Genomic DNA, 20,084 nt, shown 5'->3' on the forward strand with positions numbered 1-20,084 from the left:
CTCTCTCCTCCCCCCTCTCCTCCCCTCTCTCCTCTCCCTCTCTCCCCTCTCTCCTCCCCTCTCTCCTCCCCTCTCTCTTCCCCTCTCTCTTCCCTCTCTCTTCCCCTCTCTCTCTCCCCTCTCTCTCCCCTCTCTCCCTCCCCTCTCTCCCTCCCCTCTCTCCCTCCCCTCTCTCCCTCCCCTCTCTCCCTCCCCTCTCTCCCTCCCTCTCTCCCTCTCCTCTCCCCTCTCCTCTCCCCTCTCCTCTCCCCTCTCCTCTCCCCTCTCCTCTCCCCTCTCCTCTCCCCTCTCCTCTCCCCTCTCCTCTCCCCTCTCCTCTCCCCTCTCCTCTCCCCTTCCTCCCCTCCCTCCCTCCCTCTCTCTCTCTTCCCCCTCCTCTCTCTCTCTTCTCTCTCTCTCTCTCTCTCTCTCTCTCTCTCTCTCTCTCTCTCTCTCCCCTCCCCTCTCTCTCTCTCTCTCTCTCTCTCTCTCTCTCTCTCTCTCTCTCTCCTCTCCCCCCCTCCCGCTCAGCGGCACGAACGGCTGCAGAATTCTCCCTGGCTGAAGCACTTTCACACAGGTAGGAAGATGATTTATTTAATCTTTTCTTGGCTTATAAATGTTTGTTCAGGTTGGATTTATTTGTACAAGTATAAATAAGGATTTATTGTAGAATTTAATGAGTTCCCTTTCTTCCCCCCCACCTCGTTCTGGACGCCTAATTTGTAACCTGCGCCTGATTTTTTAATGTGTAGAACAGGTTTTTTCAGTTCTACAAAAATCTTCACTGGCTCCATTCTACTTTAGTTTGGAGTACATTTTCACTGGAAACTTTCAAATCAGGCGTCATGGCCGGACACGCCCCCTTTTGAAGAAAAAATTCTGTTCTAAACCAGAACTGTTCTACCTGACTAGAACTGCAGAAAAAAAAATGTGGAGAATTGTGATTTCTAAAATAGTCCGTTCTCCACCAGTTGCTCCTAAAAATCAGGCGTGAATCATGTGGAAACTTGGGCCCATAATGTGGAGACGCAATAAAATCTCCACAGCTCGCTGGGCTTAGTTTGATTAACCCAATGGTAGATTCATCAAACCCATTTTCACAGGCCACAATGTCATTGGTTCCCTGTAAGTCCAGTTATTTATACTTGGAGGCATTGCTGATGCCCGAAGAACTGCAGATCTGTAGGCAGCTGCACTCCAAGAGTGAATTATGTTTGATTTCAATCCAGTATTGTATGAATTTGCTTTTTTATGCAGTGGGCACAAAAGAAGTGGGGAATAGAGCCATTATAAATAAAGTGTGATCTGGCAACTGTCTGAACCTGAACCAGACCTTTCGTAACCTTGGTGTTGTATTTGACACCGCGATGAGCTGCCGACCACGTATCTACTCCATCACCAAGACTGCCTACTTTGACCTCTATAACATTGCCCGTCTCTGCCCCTGCCTCAGCTCATCTGCTGCTAAAACCCTCAGCCATGTTTTTATTACCTTTAGACTGGACTATTCCAATACTCTCCTAGCTCGCCTCCCATCTTCCACCCTTCATAAACTTGAGATCATCCAAAATTCTGTTGCCCGTATCCTAACTCTCACCAAGTCCCATTTACCCATCACCCCTGATGGGCGGCCAGCCTGGAGAGCATTGGAATCGTCCTGTCAGGAGGTAACAAATGCATGGATGAGGGTTTCAGCAGCGGATGAGCCAAAGCAGGAGCCGAGGTGGACGATGTTATGGAGGTGGAAGTAGGCGTTTTTTCTAATGCAGAGCATATCGGGTCGGAAGCTCAGCTCAGCTCAGGGTCAAATAGGGTGCTTAGGTTGCGAACAATCTGGCTCAGCCTGAGACAGTCACAGGGGAGAGGAATAGAATTGGTGGTGAGGGAATGGAGTTTGTAGTGAGAGCCGAAGATTTTGGATTTAACTCGCACTGCCCTGTATCTATTTGTACAATAGTGTAGCCTGGGGGTGTAACAAATAGCATGCCGTTGTGATGTCGATTGGATAGTCATGTCTGTTGCAAGTTTATTTCTTCAATCTCTCCTGAAGGCAGACTGAGCAGACTAAACTTGGTGAGATGAGGCTTGATACAAATCTCAGGTAAACGTACAGATGAACCATTAACATCAGTTTCACTTCCGATCAGTACAACTTGTTTCCGTGTAGTATATAAAATAATAAATATGCTACGCTTTCCCACATCAGTGGGCCATGCCTTTTCTGGGGCCTCAGAAGTTCTCTCACATCTCTTCCATGTCTCTTTACAAACAGCGATCAAAGGGTTTTTCAATACAAATGTGTGTGAAGGATTTTTCTTCGATTACCAGTAACCAAGCCAACAAATTGCTATTTTTCAGCTTCAAGACAATTTAGCATGTTAATCACCTTTCGTATCGGCCCATTTAAAAAAAAAAATATATATATATATATATATATATATTTGAAAACCTATGCTTTAAAAAAAAGCTTTTAAAAGTCATTCTTATTTTCAAATCCTTTCTGTGAAAAAATAGAACATTCTGAAATATGACAACTATAGGAAAGCAAGTTTTCTTCCTAACACTTTGCAACAAGCAGTAAAGCTGCATTTACCAATACGTTGAAAGGGTTATTGAATTCTTGCTGCTGAAATATTTTAAAGCTTAATGCATAGCTGTCTAGCAATATCCTGTAGATAGCATGTGTTTTTTTTGAGCTCACTAAGGTGAGGAACGTTAAGTATTGGGGAATAGAACATTTTCCATGTTGAGTATCCATTGTCAGGATCAAACACTCCCAAGTCAGATACAGCATGATTAGATTCCAAGTAAAGTTCCCTCCTACTTTGTCCCAACAATTTACCTCTGCTGCAACCCAGAAGAACAACACCTACCACACCATTTCCTACACCAGCCATCCTATGGCCTCTAAGTGAGAATGACAATTAGTACTGAGTAATGCTATTTAGGGCTGTGGTTTATGCCCAGTAGGAACTAGTTTGAGACTATCCAAACACATTTCATGTAGAAATAATACTGGTATTTGTGTTCCGACATAGAGGTACATCAGAGCAGAACTACATTTTCTGGAGTAAAAATAAAATGGGGAAGGTGGCTCAACCGTGGCTAACAAAGGAAATTAAGGATAGTATTAATTCCAAGGAAGGGGCATACAAATTAGCTAGAAAGAGCAGCAAACTGAAGGACTGGGAGAATTTTAGAATTCAGCAGAGGAGGACAAAGGGTTTAATTAAGAGGGGGAAAATAGTGTATGAGAGGAAACTTGCCGGAAACATAAAAACTGACTGCAAAAACTTCTATAGATATGTGAAGAGAAAAAGATTAGTGAAGACAAACGTAGGTCCCTTGCAGTCGGATTCGGGTGAATTTATAATGGGGAACAAAGAAATGGCAGACCAATTGAACACGTGCTTTGGTTCTGTCTTCACAAAGGAAGACACAAATAACCTTCCGGATGTACTCGGGGACCGAGGATCTAGTGAGAAGGAGGAATTGAAGGATATCCTTATTAGGCGGGAAATTGTGTTGGGGAAATTGATGGGATTGAAGGCCGATAAATCCCCAGGGCCTGATGTTCTACATCCCAGAGTACTTAAGAAAGTGGCCCTAGAAATAGTGGATGCATTGGTGATAATTTTCCAACAGTCTATCGACTCTGGATCAGTTCCTATGGACTGGATGGTTGCTAATGTAACACCACTTTTTTAAAAAGGAGGGAGAGAGAAAACAGGTAATTATAGACCGGTTAACCTGACATCGGTGGTGGGGAAGATGTTGGAATCAATCATTAAGGATGAAATAGCAGCGCATTTGGAGAGCAGTGATAGGATTGGTCCAAGTCAGCATGGATTTATGAAAGGGAAATCGTGCTTGACAAATCTTCTGGATTTTTTGAAGATGTAACTAGTAGCGTGGACAAGGGAGAACCAGTGGATGTGGTGTATTTGGACTTTCAAAAGGCATTTGACAAGGTCCCACACAGGAGATTGGTGTGCAAAATCAAAGCACATGGTATTGGGGGTAATGTACTGACGTGGATAGAAAACTGGTTGGCAGACAGGAAGCAGAGAGTCGAGATAAACGGGTCCTTTTCAGAATGGCAGGCAGTGACTAGTGGAGTACTGCAGGGCTCAGTGCTGGGACCCCAGCTCTTTACAATATATATTAATGATTTAGATGATGGAATTGAGTGTAATATCTCCAAGTTTGCAGATGACACTAAACTTGGTGGCGGTGTGAGCTGTGAGGAGGACACTAAGAGGCTTGCAGGGTGACTTGGCCAGGTTAGGCGAGTGGGCAAATACATGACAGATGCAGTATAATGTGGATAAATGTGAAGTTATCCACTTTGGGGGCAAAAACACAAAAGCAGAATATTATCTGAATGGTGGCAGATTAGGAAAAGGAGAGGTGCAGCGAGACCTGGGTGTCATGGTTCATCAGTCATTGAAAGTTGGCATGCAGGTACAGCAGGCGGTGAAGAAGGCAAATGGTATGTTGGCCTTCATAGCTAGGGGATTTGAGTACAGGAGCAGGGAAGCCTTGCGGCAGTTGTACAGGGCCTTGGTGAGGCCCCACCTGGAATATTGTGTTCAGTTTTGGTCTCCTAATCTGAGGAAGGATGTTCTTGCTATTGAGGGAGTGCAGCGAAGGTTCACCAGACTGATTCCAGGGATGGCTGGACTGACATATGAGGAGAGACTGGATCAACTGGGCCTTTATTCAAGAGTTTGGAAGGATGAGAGGGGATCTCATAGAAACATATAAGATTCTGACTGGACTGGACAGGCTCGATGCGGGAAGAATATTCCTGATGTTGGGGAAGTCCAGAACCAGGGGACACAGTTTTAGGATAAGGGGCGGGCCATTTAGGACTGAGATGAGGATTAACTTCTTTATTCAGAGAGTTGTTAACCTGTGGAATTCTCTGCTGCAGAGAGTTGTTGATGCCAGTTCATTGGATATATTCAAGAGGGAGTTAGATATGGCCCTTACGGCTAAAGGAATCAATGGGAATGGAGAGAAAGCAGGAAAGGGGTACTGAGGGAATGATCAGCCATGATCTTATTGAATGGTGGTGCAGGCTCGAAGGGCTGAATGGCCTACTCCTGCACCTATTTTCTGTGTTTCTATGTTTGAATCTTCTTTTAGGTAGCTGAATTTATAAAACTCAATAACCTACAAGTTTCCTGGAAGGATCTGTGGATCTCTTGTGGCCAATCTTGATGTTGCAGGAAAAATCCGAGTCTGCAGTCTTCCACAAGGACAATAGAGTAGTGAAGTCATGAGGTTTGGTTGGAACTTGGGAGTTAAGAGCTAGCACAGAATATTTGGCTTTTGCTGATAGGCATAAACTTTACATCCATGATGGAATCTATTTATGCCTCATCATCCTGCTTATTTTGAATAAAAGTACTGTTCTGTTTCTGTAACTAGCTATTACCACCATTTGGGAATTGAGATTTGGGCGCTGAAATTCTGGGCTTGCAAAGCTGCTGTTAACTGAGTATTTGACTTTGACAGATGCACTTTCATGCTTTTTCTAATAACTGTTTGTCCTGAAGGTTCCAGAGTCCTCATTTTCAGCCAGATGACCCGTTTGATGGATATTCTTGAAGATTACTGTATGTGGCGTGGCTATGACTATTGTCGTCTTGATGGACAAACTCCGCATGAAGAAAGAGAGGTCTGTGATGATACTTGTGCTGTCTCAAGTAAAATGTAGTTTTACAGCTTCTCCTGATTGGTTAGTAGATGATGGCGTTGCCCAGTGTAACACTCCTATAGATCAGAAAATCCTAGGTTTGATCCTCATTTTGTGTTGTGCTGCTGATGTCCAACCATTGAGCCCCATTAGGCAGTGTGTCTATGTAGGAATGGAGGGGGCTGGGGGGGGCGGGGGTGTGATACTCCTGAATAACCTGGCCCAATCCTGTCATCATCTGATATCTACATCCAGCTGGGGTCACCTAATCAGGAGTGGGAATCTTGGTTGATTTTCTTTCTGCCTTACCCACCAGCTCGGGGGCTTGGAGACCAGTTTAGTAAACTCAACTGCAGCACTGCCTGAGATGAGTCAACTCATCACAGACCTGGGATCAAACTTTCTGGTCTTTGAGTCAATACCACACTACGTGGTGCCTCTATATGTGATTAAGCTATTAGAATCTTAGAATTATAGGGGGTAATTTTAACCCCTGAAAACGGATGGGTTGGGTTCGCAAGTCGCCACAAACCCGTGCCCTTTGGGTTCAATGGCGGCAGAACAGGGGGAGGGCAGCCGACCCACTCCCAGAAGGCGTGTTGTCCATTTACATATTATAATGAGGATGGGAGCCACACATTAACCTATCTTATAGGTTTAACCCTGGCCGACTAGGCTTCCCAGGGCTCAGGAAACCCAGTAGCTAAAGGGAGGCGAGGACTGCTTTGGAAAAAGGTAAGTGCCTTTACAGCATTGCTTGTGGGCCAGGAGGGGGCAGGAATGTATCCCCCCAGCCTACAAAGCTGACTGGCTTTTTTGTCATCGAACAGCCGCCCCCCCCCCCCCCCCATCACCTTCCCCAGATGTGGGATGGGTCACCACCCCGGGATCAGGGCTCAGACCTTCCCGGGGATCTGACACCCTGGGTTTGGGGATCGGAAACCCCCAAATCCGGATCCCCCCTCGTCCCTCTGACACAGCAGCAGGTTCCTTATTGCGGCTGTGGTCTCATCACCGTGTCAATCGGGCTGGCTTCCAGGATGGGGGGGGGGGAATTCTGTTTAAAAAAAAAACGCACGTGGGGAAACTTGGAACACCCAACCAAAACTAGTCTCCCCCCGCCCTGCTCTCTCTTTTCCCCCCCCCCCACCCTTATGCAACCTGACCCAATAAATATCAGGGCTATGAAATTATAAAGCACAGAAGGAGGCCATTCGACCCATCATGCCTATGGTAGAGCTATCCAATTAATCCCACTCCCCTGCTCTTTCCTCATAGCCCTACAAGTATTTATCTGATTCTCTTTTGAATGTTACTATTGAATCTGCTGCCACCATCCTTTAAGGCAGTGCATTTGTTTCCTCATCTCGCCTCTGGATCTTTTGCCAATCACCCTAAATCTTTGTTCTCTGTTTACCAACCCTTCTCGGTTTCTCCTTAGTTACTCTTCTTAAAACCATTCATGATTTTCATGATTAATCTTCTCTGCTCCAAGGTGAACAACCCCAGCCTCTCCTCTCTCTTCACATATCTGAAGTCCCTCATCTCTGGTAACATTCTAGTAAATCTCTTCTGAACCTTCTCCAAGGCCTTGATATCTTTCCTAAAGTGTGGTCCCCAAAGTTGAACACAGTATTCCAGCTGAGGCCTGACCAATGTTTTATAAAGGTTTAGCATAACTTCCATGCCTTTGTACACTCTTCCTCATGAATAAAGCCGAATGCTTTTTTTTTACAACCTTCTCAATTTGTCCTGCCACTTTTAAAGATTTGTGTCCATACACCCCCAGGTCTTGCGTCCCCTTTAAAATGGCACCATTTAGTTCATATGGGGGTTTCCTTATTCTTCCTACCAAAATGTATTACTTCACACTTCCCTGCATTAAATTCCATCTGCCATGTGTCTGCCCATTTTACCAGTCAGTCTATGTCCTCCTGAAGTCTGTTACTATCCTCATTATTTACTACATTTACAAGTTTTGTATCATCTACAAAATTATGCCCTGTATGCCCAAGTCCAGGTCATTAATATATATCAAAAAGAGCAGCAGTCCTAATACCAACCAGCCCCTGGGGACACCACTGTATACTTTTCTCCAGTCTGAAAAACAACCGTTCACTACTACTCACTGATTTCTATCCCTTAACCCATTTTGTATCCTTGCTGCCACTGTCCCTTTAATCACATGGGCTTCAACTTTGCTTACAAGTCTATTATGCGGTACTTTGTCAAACGCCTTTTGAAAGTCCCTATACACAACATCACCCATACTAGCCTCATTAACCCTCTGTTACTTCATCAACGAACTCGACCATGCTAAGCAAACACGATTAACAAATCCGTGCTGACTTTCATTTATTAGCCCATACTGTTCCAAATGCCAATTTATTTTGTCCCGGATTATTGTGTATCAAAGTTTCTCCACCACTGATGTTGGTCTGACTGACCTTTTAATTGCCGAGTTTATCCCTCTCCCCGTTTTTAAACAGGGATGTAACATTTGCAATCCTCCAGTTGTCTGGCACCACCCCCACATTGAAGGAGGATTGGAAGATTGTGGTCAGAGCCTCCCGAATTTCCACCCTTGCTTCCCTCAGTAATCTAGGAGGACTGCCCACCTTTTAAGTACATCCTCTTTATTTTTATCCTATCCAATATTGCTACTGCCTCCTTTACTGCTACATTAGAGCATCCCTCTTCTTTCGTATAGACAGATGCAAAATACTCATTAAGTACCTCAGCTATGCCCCCTGCCTCCACAAAAAGATTTCATTTTTGGTCCCTAATCGGCCCCACCCTTCCTTTGACTACCTTTTTACTATTTATGTTTATAAAAGACTTTTGGTTCCCTTTTATGTTAGTCGTTCTCTTTGCCCCGTTTATTCCCCTTTTATTCCCCTTTTTTTGGGATCTTTGTACTTAGCTTGGTAATCTACTGTATAATGAACCTTACAATTGTTATAAGCCTCCTTTTTCTGTCACATTTTACTTTCTATATCTTTAGTGATCGAGGGAATTCTAGCTTTGGATGCCCTTCCTTTCCCCCTCATAGAAATGGGTTCACTCTGTGCCCGAACCATCTCCTCTTTGAAGGTCTCCCATTGCTCAATTACTGTTTTGCCTACCAATTTTTGATTCCACTCCACCTGGGCCAGATCTCTTTTCAACTCATTAAAGTTAGTCCTCCTCCAGTTAAGTATTTTTACATTTGATTGTAACTTGTCCTTTTTCATAACTATTCTAAACCTGATGATATGATTACTGTTCCACTCATTAGGGGAACTTCATCCAAATCATTATCTCTGATTCCCATTATTCAGTTTTATAGTTTGTTAATTTTACTTCAGTTGCAATCCCTTTCCAAGAAGATAAGGATATTTTCTTAGTGACCATCAATTTTACGTTACAATTTAAAACATTTAAACCTTCAGAGATAAAAAGAAAAACTGACTGGTAGGAATCAGATAAAATCAGGAAATTGTGAAGTACACAGCAGTTCAATCGGCATCTGAGAATGAAATGACGTTCACGTTTTGGGTGGAGATTCTTTTATGTTCCGCTGATGGACCTGTCTTATATCTAGCATTTTCTGTTGTACTTTTTTCAGTGCTGAATATTTAATGGTTTAAGGGGGCGAAATTGCGTACCGCCCCCACAGCTGCGAGGCACAACTTCCTGTGGCAGGCGCAGAGGTCCCGCCCCGGCAGCTAAATTAGGCTGGCCGACCCAGAGAGGGAATGGAGCACAAAGTCTCGTGCTCCACTTCTTTTCGGGGGAGGGACTGGGACGCTAACCTTTGGGAATTTTCCAGCGCGAGAACACAGGGCCCTCCCCTTCCATTAAAGGGGAGGGCACACTGTGGACTCTGCATTAGGGGCCACCGCTACACCACTGGGGAGCGGGGTGCTGTGGCAGAAACCTGGCACAGAAGCAGAGTGCGGGGCTGCAACATTGTGGCACCGACCCCACAATTTGAAGATAGCAAGGCCGCGACTGGTAAGTCGGCCATCTTTTTAAAAATTAAAAAACTCCCCTTTAATTTTCGCCCCACGAGCGGCCTAAAACCGCATTGCCCGCGGCAGCCTCACCCGGGGCAAAAACGGGTCGCTGCACACGATGATGACTTTGCCGGAGTCTGTAGTGGCACCGTGCCTGGGCAAAAACTCATTTGCGTCCCCTGGGGGTGCTAATGGGAGGTGCAAGCAATCCCAATTTCTCACCCTAAGAAACTCAAAATATTACTACGTTTTTTTTTATGTTGAAATGCCCCTTCAAACCACAACGGTTGTTTATGTTAGAAAAAGAAAATTCTGAAAATATACAGTAAGTCTGTCAGCATATGCGAGAAAAAGTCAAGTTACCTTTTTGGGTGAAGTCCCTTTTATTAAAACAAGTTCTTTCGAATAGCAATTTATGTGTCACGTTGTTTGGAAATAGTGGAACTAAATGGATCCTGCTGTTGTTTGTATTTATTTATATATGTTTGTATCTTTGTTTAAAACAGCGGGCCATAGATTCTTTCAATGCTTTCAACAGTTCAAAGTTCATATTCATGCTGAGTACCAGAGCTGGTGGCCTGGGTATCAACCTAGCAACAGCAGATGTAGTTATTTTATATGATTCAGATTGGAATCCACAGGTGGACTTGCAAGCTATGGTAGGTAGTGGTGCACTTTCCTTCTTATAAGTTGGGGCTATCATTGTAATACTTCTTGGCTTAGTGGGTAGCACTCTCTCCTCTCGAGTCAGAAGGTTGTGGGTTCAAGCCCGACTCCAGGACTTGAGCACGTAATCTAAGCTGACACTTTAGTGTAGTGCTGAGGGAGTGCTACACTGTTGGAGGTGCTGTCTTTTGGATGCCCCGTCTGTTTTCTTTGGTAGACGTAGATGATACCATGGCTCCATTCGAAGAAGAGCAGAGGAGTTCTTGCAGTGTCCTGGCCAACATTTATCTCTCAACGAACATTACTAAATCATACTATCTGGTCATTCACCTCATTGCTGTTTGTGGCACCTTGAGTGCAATTGGTTGCCCTGTTTTCCCATTACAACAATGACACACTTCTAAAGTACTTAATTGGGTATAAAGCACTTTGGGTGTCCTGAGGTCATGAAAAGCGCTATATAAATGCAAGTTCTTTGTTCTGCTGACAGCCTGCTGAATTACTTGATGATGTAGGCATTTGCGATCCCTGCATTTTGAAGTAGTTCATTGTACGTATAGTGCTATGCCACGTTTTTCAGCGATGTAATTAGATACCATTATAAATGCCTTTCTTTTCTATCTCCATCTCATTCTGCTTTTATTTGCTCCTCCTCTTTATCTTTTATTTTGCTGTGTGCTCTTGTCTCTTTTTCTCCTTTCTTTCTCAGAAAAGGACTTTTATTTCAAGTAAAAGAAAAATGGCAAATCTGAAATTAAAACAAAAACTGGAAATATACAGCAGGTCTGTCAGCATCTGAAAGGAGATGGGATGGGTTAATATTTCTGGTGGGAATCCTTTGTCAGAAATTTTATTGAGTGTAAGTTTTTTCTAAATAAATTTTCAGTACAATAGCAACGTTTGCTGGATTGGGATTGGCTAATTTTTTTCCCTCCCTTTATTACAGTCTATTTGCTGTTCTTTCATATTATGCTTAATATGATGAGATTGGGCTAATTAGTCACTTTTATGCACAATTATATTGTTAACTGTAGAAAATGTAGGTTCATAAACAAAATGAGATAATTTGATCTACAATTCATAAAATCAGGGGTGTTCGATATGTTAAGTTTTGAGGATTACTTAAGCAGAATTCTATCATTCATGTGCACAGTTGCACGATACTGCTGTTTGTTTAAAGTGTTTCCTTCCTCCCCTTTCCTTGAATTTTCTTTCTTCCTCCTTTGAAGGTGCTGATGGTTTGCTTGAAGTCTGATGCCTCAGATATTAGTCCTCTCCGGTACTCCCCTGGGTAGTTGTGTGTGTGTGTGTGTGTGTGTGTGTATATAGAGGGTGTCAACAGACAACTCTACTGTGCAGGATATCAGAACCGAGCCTGATCCTGACCTCATTTGACATCCATGGGCATGCTGTCTGACAAAGAATCACTGCTTAGCAATAAAGAGCAGGAACCCTGGCTGACTTTCGCCCTTGGTAGCTTAAGAGTGCTGAGACTATTTGTAGTACCCTCAATGCTGCTCAGGCTAATAGTGTTGACTAGGATTTGAACCTGGAATCATCTGACCCATATAGCTGCAACTGGAATATGCTTTTACCCACGTGGTCATTACGATGTCTGCTTGTTCGGGTTGCTGAAGAAGTTGGTTTTAAAATGTTCTGCTGTGACTTTTATGTACAGTTCTGTGAAGTTTACAAATTTTAGGGAGGTTATAAGGACTTTGTATATATTTGGATTTTTAAAATCAGCATTTAACATTTCTTTTCTAATGTTTCTTTATAAATAGGACCGAGCACATCGTATTGGCCAGAAAAAGACCGTTCGTGTGTTTCGGCTCCTCACAGACAACACAGTGGAAGAGCGGATTGTGGAAAGGGCTGAGATGAAGCTGCGACTTGATTCTATTGTTATTCAGCAAGGTATGAATGCACCTATGGTTAGAGAAATTGTCTTAGACCCACCAACATATTATACTTGCTATGTACCCAAGGTTGGCACAACATTATATTCTTGCGCACTGAGAAACATTATGTAGCTTCTCTGAGGGCTCGGTGAGTTTATGGAGTTGATGACTTATTCAGTGCAAATCAGTAGCCTTGATATCCCCAATGTGGCATAAACATCCCTATTATAAAACAGTGGCTCCTTGAACTCCCCAATGTCAAGCGATGTGCAGTGACTGTGGGCAAATGTGACAGCCATTTTGTGCATGGGAAGATCCCACAAAATCTAGTGAGATGGATAACCAGCAAATCACTTTTTGGTGATACTGGTTGAGAGAGAAATGTTGACCAGAGCACTAGTAGAATTCCCTGCTGCTCTTTAAATAGTGTCATGGGATCTTTTATAGACACTGGCACAGACAGTAGAATCACAGATTAACAGCACTTATGACAAAACAGCACTCCTTCAGCTGTGTTAATCTAATTTTGTCGTAGAGCAAGGATTAAATGCACAGGGGCCAAAATTGCCCTCCGCCAAAAGCGCGGGCACCCAACGTGTTTCGGCTGTTTTTACAGCAGTGGGCTCTTGGGCGAAATTCCCACTCTTTTTGTTTTTTTTTCGAGCAGCCCGGAAGTTGGTCATAATGGGAGCGGAAGTACAGAAATTCGGTAAGTAGAGCAGTGGAAGTGGGAGGCGGGCCGAGTGTCCCTTGCTGTCGCTCATCAGCGTAGCGCTGATGACGTCATCACACTGGCATGTCACCGTGTCTCTCCCCTTCAATTAAAGGGGAGAGCTGCTGCGATTCTTTAAGTGAGGTCCACTGGGCCACCAGGGAGGGTTTCGGCTGGGCCAATGCTCTGGCACCCAAGACGGGGTGCCAGGCTGCCAGTTGATGGCCCGGCCAGACCCGGGGGCATAATTGTCGGTTAGATCTGGCAGTCGGCCGATTAAAAAAAAAAGATGGCGGCCACGGCAGTGGGCCCGCCTCTTCAATGGCTGCCGCGCCGCCATTTTGCAAGCACTCCGAGCACAGTGCACCGACAGAAAAAGCTGTCAGTGGCACCAAGCGGTGGGAGCAAGATTTTCTGTGCAGAAGTTTGCGTTCAGGGGGGCACGTCGGCAATGCGCGCTCTGATGACGCACTTCGGACGGATCAGCAGCAGCAGAGTGGTAGTGGGGGAGCGGGTCACCGCCGGGATACCACAGGAGCGTAATTTTCACAATGGCAGCCATTCCACAAAAAATTGGCTGTCATCCCATTCCGCTGCGTGGCCGCCGATTTCTGGCGGTAACAGGCCGAAAGGAAAGGGGCAATGTCGACCCCACAGCCTCCCGATTCTTTGTTGAAAGTACAGGTGCAACATCCCGAATCCGGAACTCCGAGAACCGGAATTGTCCAAAAAACAGACATTTTGTATGTAGCTGATAGTCATCCGGAATCCGGAATTATTGTCCAAAACCGGACATTTTTGAGACAAAACCCGAAATCCGTCATGGATTTGGTCGAGAATTCTGGATTTCAGACCAAGAAAATCAAGTCTGAAATCCGTAATCCTTGACTGAATCCGTGCCGGATTTTAGGTTTTGCTGGATTTCGGACCTCGCTGCTCAAAATCGAGGATTCCGGATTTCAGACTATTGATTTTCTTGTCTGAAATCCAGAAAAAACGGAATGGACTATCTCGCGGATTCCGGATTTCAGATGTTGTACCGGTACTGCCAACTGGGCCAAATTGACAAATTTTAATGATGTAGAAGTCCTTTGATTTCCCTCCATTTAGTTATTTTTATTACTATAGGAAGATAGTTTTTTTTAATGCTTTTGTCACTCATTAAGTTGGTACAGTAACAAAGTTTGGATTTTGAACTTTAAAGTTTCGTGTGAAGAGAACACCAAAGCCTCAAGTGTATTGGATGAAAATGGTTACTGTAAGGGATTGAACTCACTAGCAAGATCAGGGCAGGGGAGAGAGGACGTGAAAAGCTGTGAGTTTTGTAGAAAAGCAAGTTTGTAAGCTCAATGGGCTCTATTTTTGCTACCATTGGGTGCCGTTTTTTTGGTGCCTGTTGATTTTTTTTTTGATCAATCATGATTTTGCTCAAAGTTTGTATGCCAGTGGTGACTGTCGGTGCCGTTTTGTTGTACGCAAGATTTTTTGGCGCAGGTGTGGTTGGAAACTGATTTCCATGATGTTTTTGGCCCCGATTTTGGCCGTCCGCGGTTTTTTTTCAGCGAGGCGCACACTGGCCCAAGGCACCGCAAAAAAAAAAAAAAACCTGTTCAGGAATCAGCGCGGCGCACAAGAGGACAGGAGCGCGGCAATAAAAATACAAAATAAAATACTTTTTTTTCACCGGGAACTCTCTTTCTTTGGAGCAAGGGAAAATGATTTCCGGGCCGAAAGGACTGCTCCCTGCTTCCCCCCCCCCCCCATTGGACCCACTGTGATCCTGGGCCGAATGCCCCCCACGCTCCCTGCGAATTGAAGTTCGGGAGAGGGAGGGCAGTGGGTCCAGCCGGGGGGAGAGGTCCTTTGTGGCCCTTTTCGGTTGCCCTGGCAACTTCAGCTTTTCGCGCACGCCCAGAGTTTTTAGCGCAGACTTGAAGTTCCGCCCCCCCAGACTCATTTCGGAGAGCGCGGCACCAAATTCAAATATTTATTTGGCGAAAATCCCGATTTTTTTTTTTTCTTTCTTTTTTTTCTGGCGCAAATGTACACAAAATTCTTACGTTAACATGTGCAGGCGCCAAAAATCCAGCAAGTGGAAAATTGGGGCCAATGTTCTTGTCTTGAGATCAGTTGCAATTCTGAAAGAATGACACATGTCCAAATTGTATCTTTTTTTTCTTTCCCCCAACTTTTTCTTTTGTGCTCATCAAGGCATGCTAGCACTGGAGAAATTGCTTTTCATTTGGACTCTCTGTTTTGGCATCTAGCAATCCCAATTGAGATGTCATGCATTTAAATATGAAGTGCTCTCTCCTCTGCAGCGTGCCTCATTCCCAACTTCAGAAGAGCACTCCTTTATTGGTTAGACGTCGTCCCATACCAGCCATTCATGGCCACTGAGCGGGATTGCAAACTGCTGCGTAATTGGGGGCAGTTTTGTGCTGTGGGTGCATAACTAGCAATGGGATTGCGACTTCCCAAACCATATTGGAACCCAAGTCCACCACCCTACCTTTATAATTAATGGTTTGCATACAGTTGTATACTTGTACAAGAGGACTGCAGGGGTTAGAATTTCCTTTATTTATCCAGGTCACTAACATCCACCTGTAATTTCAGTACTTTTGACAGTCAGATACACAACAACAACTTGTATTTATATAGCACCTTTAACGTGGTGAAACATCCCAGGGTGCTTCACATGAGTGTTAGGCGATAAAAATTTGACACCGAGCCGCATAAATAGAAATTAGCGCAGGTAACTAAAAGCTTGGTCAAAGAGGTATGTTTTAAAGAGCGTCTTGAAGGAGGAAAGAGAGGTAGAGAGGCAGAGAAGTTTAGGCAGGGAGTTCCAGAGCTTGGGCCCTAGGCGACAGAAGGCACGGCCACCAATGGTTGAGCAATTACAATCCGGGATACGCAGGAGGGCAGAGTTAGAGGAACGCAGACATCTCGCGGTGGGCTGGGGGTGTTGGACACGATTAAAGAGATGGGGAGGGGCGAGGCCATACAGGGATTTGAAAATAAGGATGAGAATTTTGAAATCAAGGCGTTACTTAACCCGGAAACCAATGTAGGTCAGTGAGCACAGGGGTGATCACACAGCACTGCCCCCCCCCCCCCCCCCGTCATCAAAATCCACAGCGTGGTGCCTTGAACAACGTGGATCATTTTCTATACCTCAGGAGCCTACTATCAGCAAGGGCAGACATCGACGACGAGGTCCAACACCGCCTCCAGTGTGCCAGTGCAGCCTTCGGTTGCCTGAAGAAGAGAGTGTTTGAAGACCAGGACCTCAAATCTGGCACCAAGTTTATGGTCTACAGGACAGTAATGATACCCACCCTCCTATATTGCTCAGAGATGTAGACCGTGTACAGTAGATATCTCAAAGCGCTGGAGAAATACCGCCAGCGCTGTCTCCGCAAGATCCTGCAAATCCCCTGTGAGGATCAACGCACCAATTTCAGTGTTCTGGATCAGGTCAACATCCCCAGCATCGAAGCACTGGCCACACTCGACCAGCTCAATTGGCCGGGACACATCGTCCGCATGCCTAACACAAGACTCCCAAAGCAAGTGCTCTACTCGGAACTCCTGCACGGCAAGCGAGCTCCAGATGGGCAGAGCAAACGTTTCAAGGACACCCTAAAAGCTTCCTTGATAAAGTGCAACATCCCTACCGGCACCTGGGAATCCCTGGACAAAGTCCACCCGAAGTGGAGGCAGAGCATCCGGGAGGGCACTGAGCACCTCCATTCTCATCGCCGAGAGTATGCAGAAACCAAGTGCAGACAGCAGAAGGCACGTGCAGCAAACCAGACTCCCCACCCACCCTTTCCTTCAACGACTGTCTGTCCCACCTGTGACAGAGACTGTAATTTCTGTATTGGACTGTACAGTCATCTGAGAACTTACTTTTAGAGTGGAAGTAAGTCTTCTTCAATTTTGAGAGACTGTCTATAATGATGATAATGGGGGAGTGGGACTTGGTGCGAGTTAGGACACGGGAAGCCGAGTTTTGGATCACCTCTAGTTTACGTAGGGTAGAATGTGGGACGCTAGCCAGGAGTGCGTTGCAATAGTCAAGTCTAGAGGTAACAAAGCCATGGATGAGGGCTTCAGCAGCAGATGAGCTGAGGTACGGGCGATGTTACGGAGGTGGAGATAGGTGATAAGGAATTAATTATGTTGTAGATATGTGGTCAAAAGCTATTTCAGGGTCAAATATGACACCAAAGTTGGGAACATTCTGGTTCAGCCTCAGACAGGAGTTGGGGAGAGGGATGGAGTCAGTGTCTAGGGAATGGAGTTTGTGGCAAGGACAGTAAACAATGGCTTTGGTCTTCCCAATATTCAATTGGAGAAAATGTGTGCTCATCCAGAACTGGATGTCGGACAAGCAGTCTGACAATTTTGAGACAATATAGTCTTATCTATGACACTAGGCACCATCGCATCAATTTTCACAGCCATCAGAGTCAATTTTATTGGACATCTGTCATTATTACAATTAGTTCTGTCTGCACTTAATTATGCCACATCATGTACAATGTCAACATTTTATACTATGTGCCAGGTAGCTCTCTTATGATCTTGCGACTAAAGACACTGCTTGGTGTGCTACCAAGCCATGCAGATGAAGAAGGTCTTTGCTTCAGCTCAGATAGTTCTCGGCCATTGGGATGACACAATTGGTCTTTCTCTTTTCACCCCAGCCACACCCTGAGCTAGAGAAGGGGAGAAAATCCAGAATTCTCACCCCGATTGCTATCCAGTGCCTCCTGCTTGAAACTGCAAACTGGATTGGTGCTCGACGGTGATGTAGTTGAATAGTCTACTGATATGAAGAATGGCTATTTGGGTGAAGTAGCAGAGGGCTACTGCCACCCTTGAAATCATGTCCTAGCATATGTCACTGCAATCAGTGAAGATAAATTTAGTGATGGGAGGAGGAAGAGAGAGTAAAATGAACTCGCACTTAGCTCCTGTGCACTTGGATATGTAACTAGTGAGTTAACAAAGGTTCTCACATTGTTACTACCTTCAAGAATTAGTTTGCACCAGGAGTGCAGAAGTTATTGGCAGTACCCTTTTTTGTTTTGCTTTTATTTTTGATTTTATTTCAGTTATTTTTGATTTATTTCAGTTACTAGTTATTTAATGGAACAATAAATCGGAGAAACATCTGAGTTTTTAAAAAACGTCACCAAGTCTGTTTCAAAGTATCATCCAGACATTTGACATTGCTTTATTTTATTAGGGAGGCTAATTGATCAACAGGCCAACAAAATGGGCAAGGATGAAATGCTGCAAATGATTCGCCATGGTGCTACCCATGTCTTTGCCACCAAAGACAGTGAGCTAACAGATGAGGACATTGACACTATACTGGAGAGAGGAGAAAAGAAGGTACAAACACCAAATAGTTTCCTGAGTCCCAAGTTTTCCTGCTCTTTAAGTTCTAACAGCTACTATAGTAACCTGTTTTATGCATTTTTTGGTGTGTAAATGCTGTGCTCATAATGGTGAGGGATATTAGTGCATGGAAATTAAGGGGCCGAAATTGCCCCGTGCCCCGTTTGGGGGCAGTAACCTTCCTGGCCTGGGACTTTTACCGGCTGGACTGGAAATCTTGTCCCCAGCGTGCAATTGTGCTTTGCGCCCTTCAAATGAGGCGGAGTACTGTCTCAGGCACTCCACCTCATTGGAGGGGTGCTCCCGGGACTTCAGCGCATGGCTGAGTTCAGTGCCCACGCTGAAGATGTCAGCACTACAATGCCTCTCCCCTTCAGTTAAAGGGGAGGGCTGCTGTGCACTCTGCAAGCCCTTTGGGGCCGCTGCTGGGCCACCAGGGACGCGCTCAACTGGATCAGCGGCCTGGCACCCAAAAGGGAGTGCCAGGCTGCATGACGGCAGCCCGGTCGAGGCAAGGGCCGCCATTGTCAGGCCAACGGAAGATTCGGACGACAAAATAAAATGACGGCTCAACTTGCACACGCCCCGGGTGGATGTCAGCTTCGCGGTCCGCGGAGCAATTTCCCCCGTGGGGTGAAAGGGGGTCGGCGATCAAGGCGATGACATCATCACTTGTTGCATGCCGGCCTGGGGAGCTAACCGTGGGACGCAGCGCTACCGGCAAATTGCCCCAAAATCTATCGCTGCCCACCCCCGGGCGAAGGCACTGACGGCGCAAAAAAGAGGCAATTTCAGCCCCCAAATATTTTCCTTCACAGGTACTAGTGCCAGCTGAAATGTGACACTGAGCTTAGAGTGTTGACATGTTACCTGACTGGATGGACGAGATCCCACCTGAGCCTGATGCTGTCATCATCCACACACGCTTTCCAGCAAGGGTGGCTGGATAGTGATTAGGAGCAGGTCTCCTGGCTAATGAAGGAGTGCTGAAGCTAATAGTAGTGCCCTGCTGCCACCCCAGCTAACACAGGCCAAGGATCAGACCTGAGACTTTCTTGGTTTGCATGGCTGGGTTATTCACTGTTTAATTAGTTAGGCCGTCAAGGGAGCCACATTTTGTTTTTTGCATAATGAATGTCTTGTGCCTCCTTGACTTAATTCTTAATGCAATGCACTACATATACTGACTAAATCTCCGAAGTACACATTTTTTACATTTATTTTCATTCTCTCTCTTTGTCTTTTAAATGACATTGATTTTTCCATTTGGAGCACATTTACATTGATGGTTTTACAATGCAGCCTGAAAATATTTTATCAAATGTAATTATTTTTTCTCTTTAGACAGCTGAACTAAAAGAACGTTTGCAAAATCTTGGTGAGAGTTCCCTTCGATCGTTTACGATGGAAACAGAAAGTTTATATAGTTTTGAAGGTGAAGATTACAGAGGGAAACAGAAGGTATGGCTGTGTTACTTTGTGTTTAACGCTCAGTTGTATTAGTGCATTTACATTTTTCTCTTTAAACAATTTACGATGATAGTACTGTTGAAATTCTTTTGAACATGTGACTTTTTAAATGAGTTTTAACTCCTCGAGGTTGTCAGTGCTGCAGAATAAAACTCTTTCTATTTCAGGCAACCAATGTTGGCATCAAGCAGTCGCAGGTATAGCATGTTTAGATACACAGTAAAATAGCCCCC

General features: G+C 44.9%; 1 protein-coding gene across 2 annotated transcripts in view; it reads left to right on the forward strand.

Annotated features, from left to right (window-relative positions):
- The window catches only part of smarca1 (SNF2 related chromatin remodeling ATPase 1), a 107,016-nt gene that overhangs the window by 55,523 nt on the left and 31,409 nt on the right, over positions 1-20,084 (forward strand). For both annotated transcript variants that reach the window (XM_070882699.1, XM_070882700.1), the window contains exons 13-17: positions 5,547-5,668; positions 10,191-10,343; positions 12,135-12,267; positions 18,227-18,375; positions 19,726-19,842. In XM_070882699.1, the coding sequence (XP_070738800.1) occupies positions 5,547-5,668; positions 10,191-10,343; positions 12,135-12,267; positions 18,227-18,375; positions 19,726-19,842 (674 nt within the window). The remainder of the gene's footprint in view (positions 1-5,546; positions 5,669-10,190; positions 10,344-12,134; positions 12,268-18,226; positions 18,376-19,725; positions 19,843-20,084) is intronic.

Source organism: Pristiophorus japonicus, chromosome 6 (genome assembly GCF_044704955.1).
Source record: "Pristiophorus japonicus isolate sPriJap1 chromosome 6, sPriJap1.hap1, whole genome shotgun sequence".
In the NCBI taxonomy this organism is placed as follows: Eukaryota; Metazoa; Chordata; class Chondrichthyes; family Pristiophoridae; genus Pristiophorus; species Pristiophorus japonicus.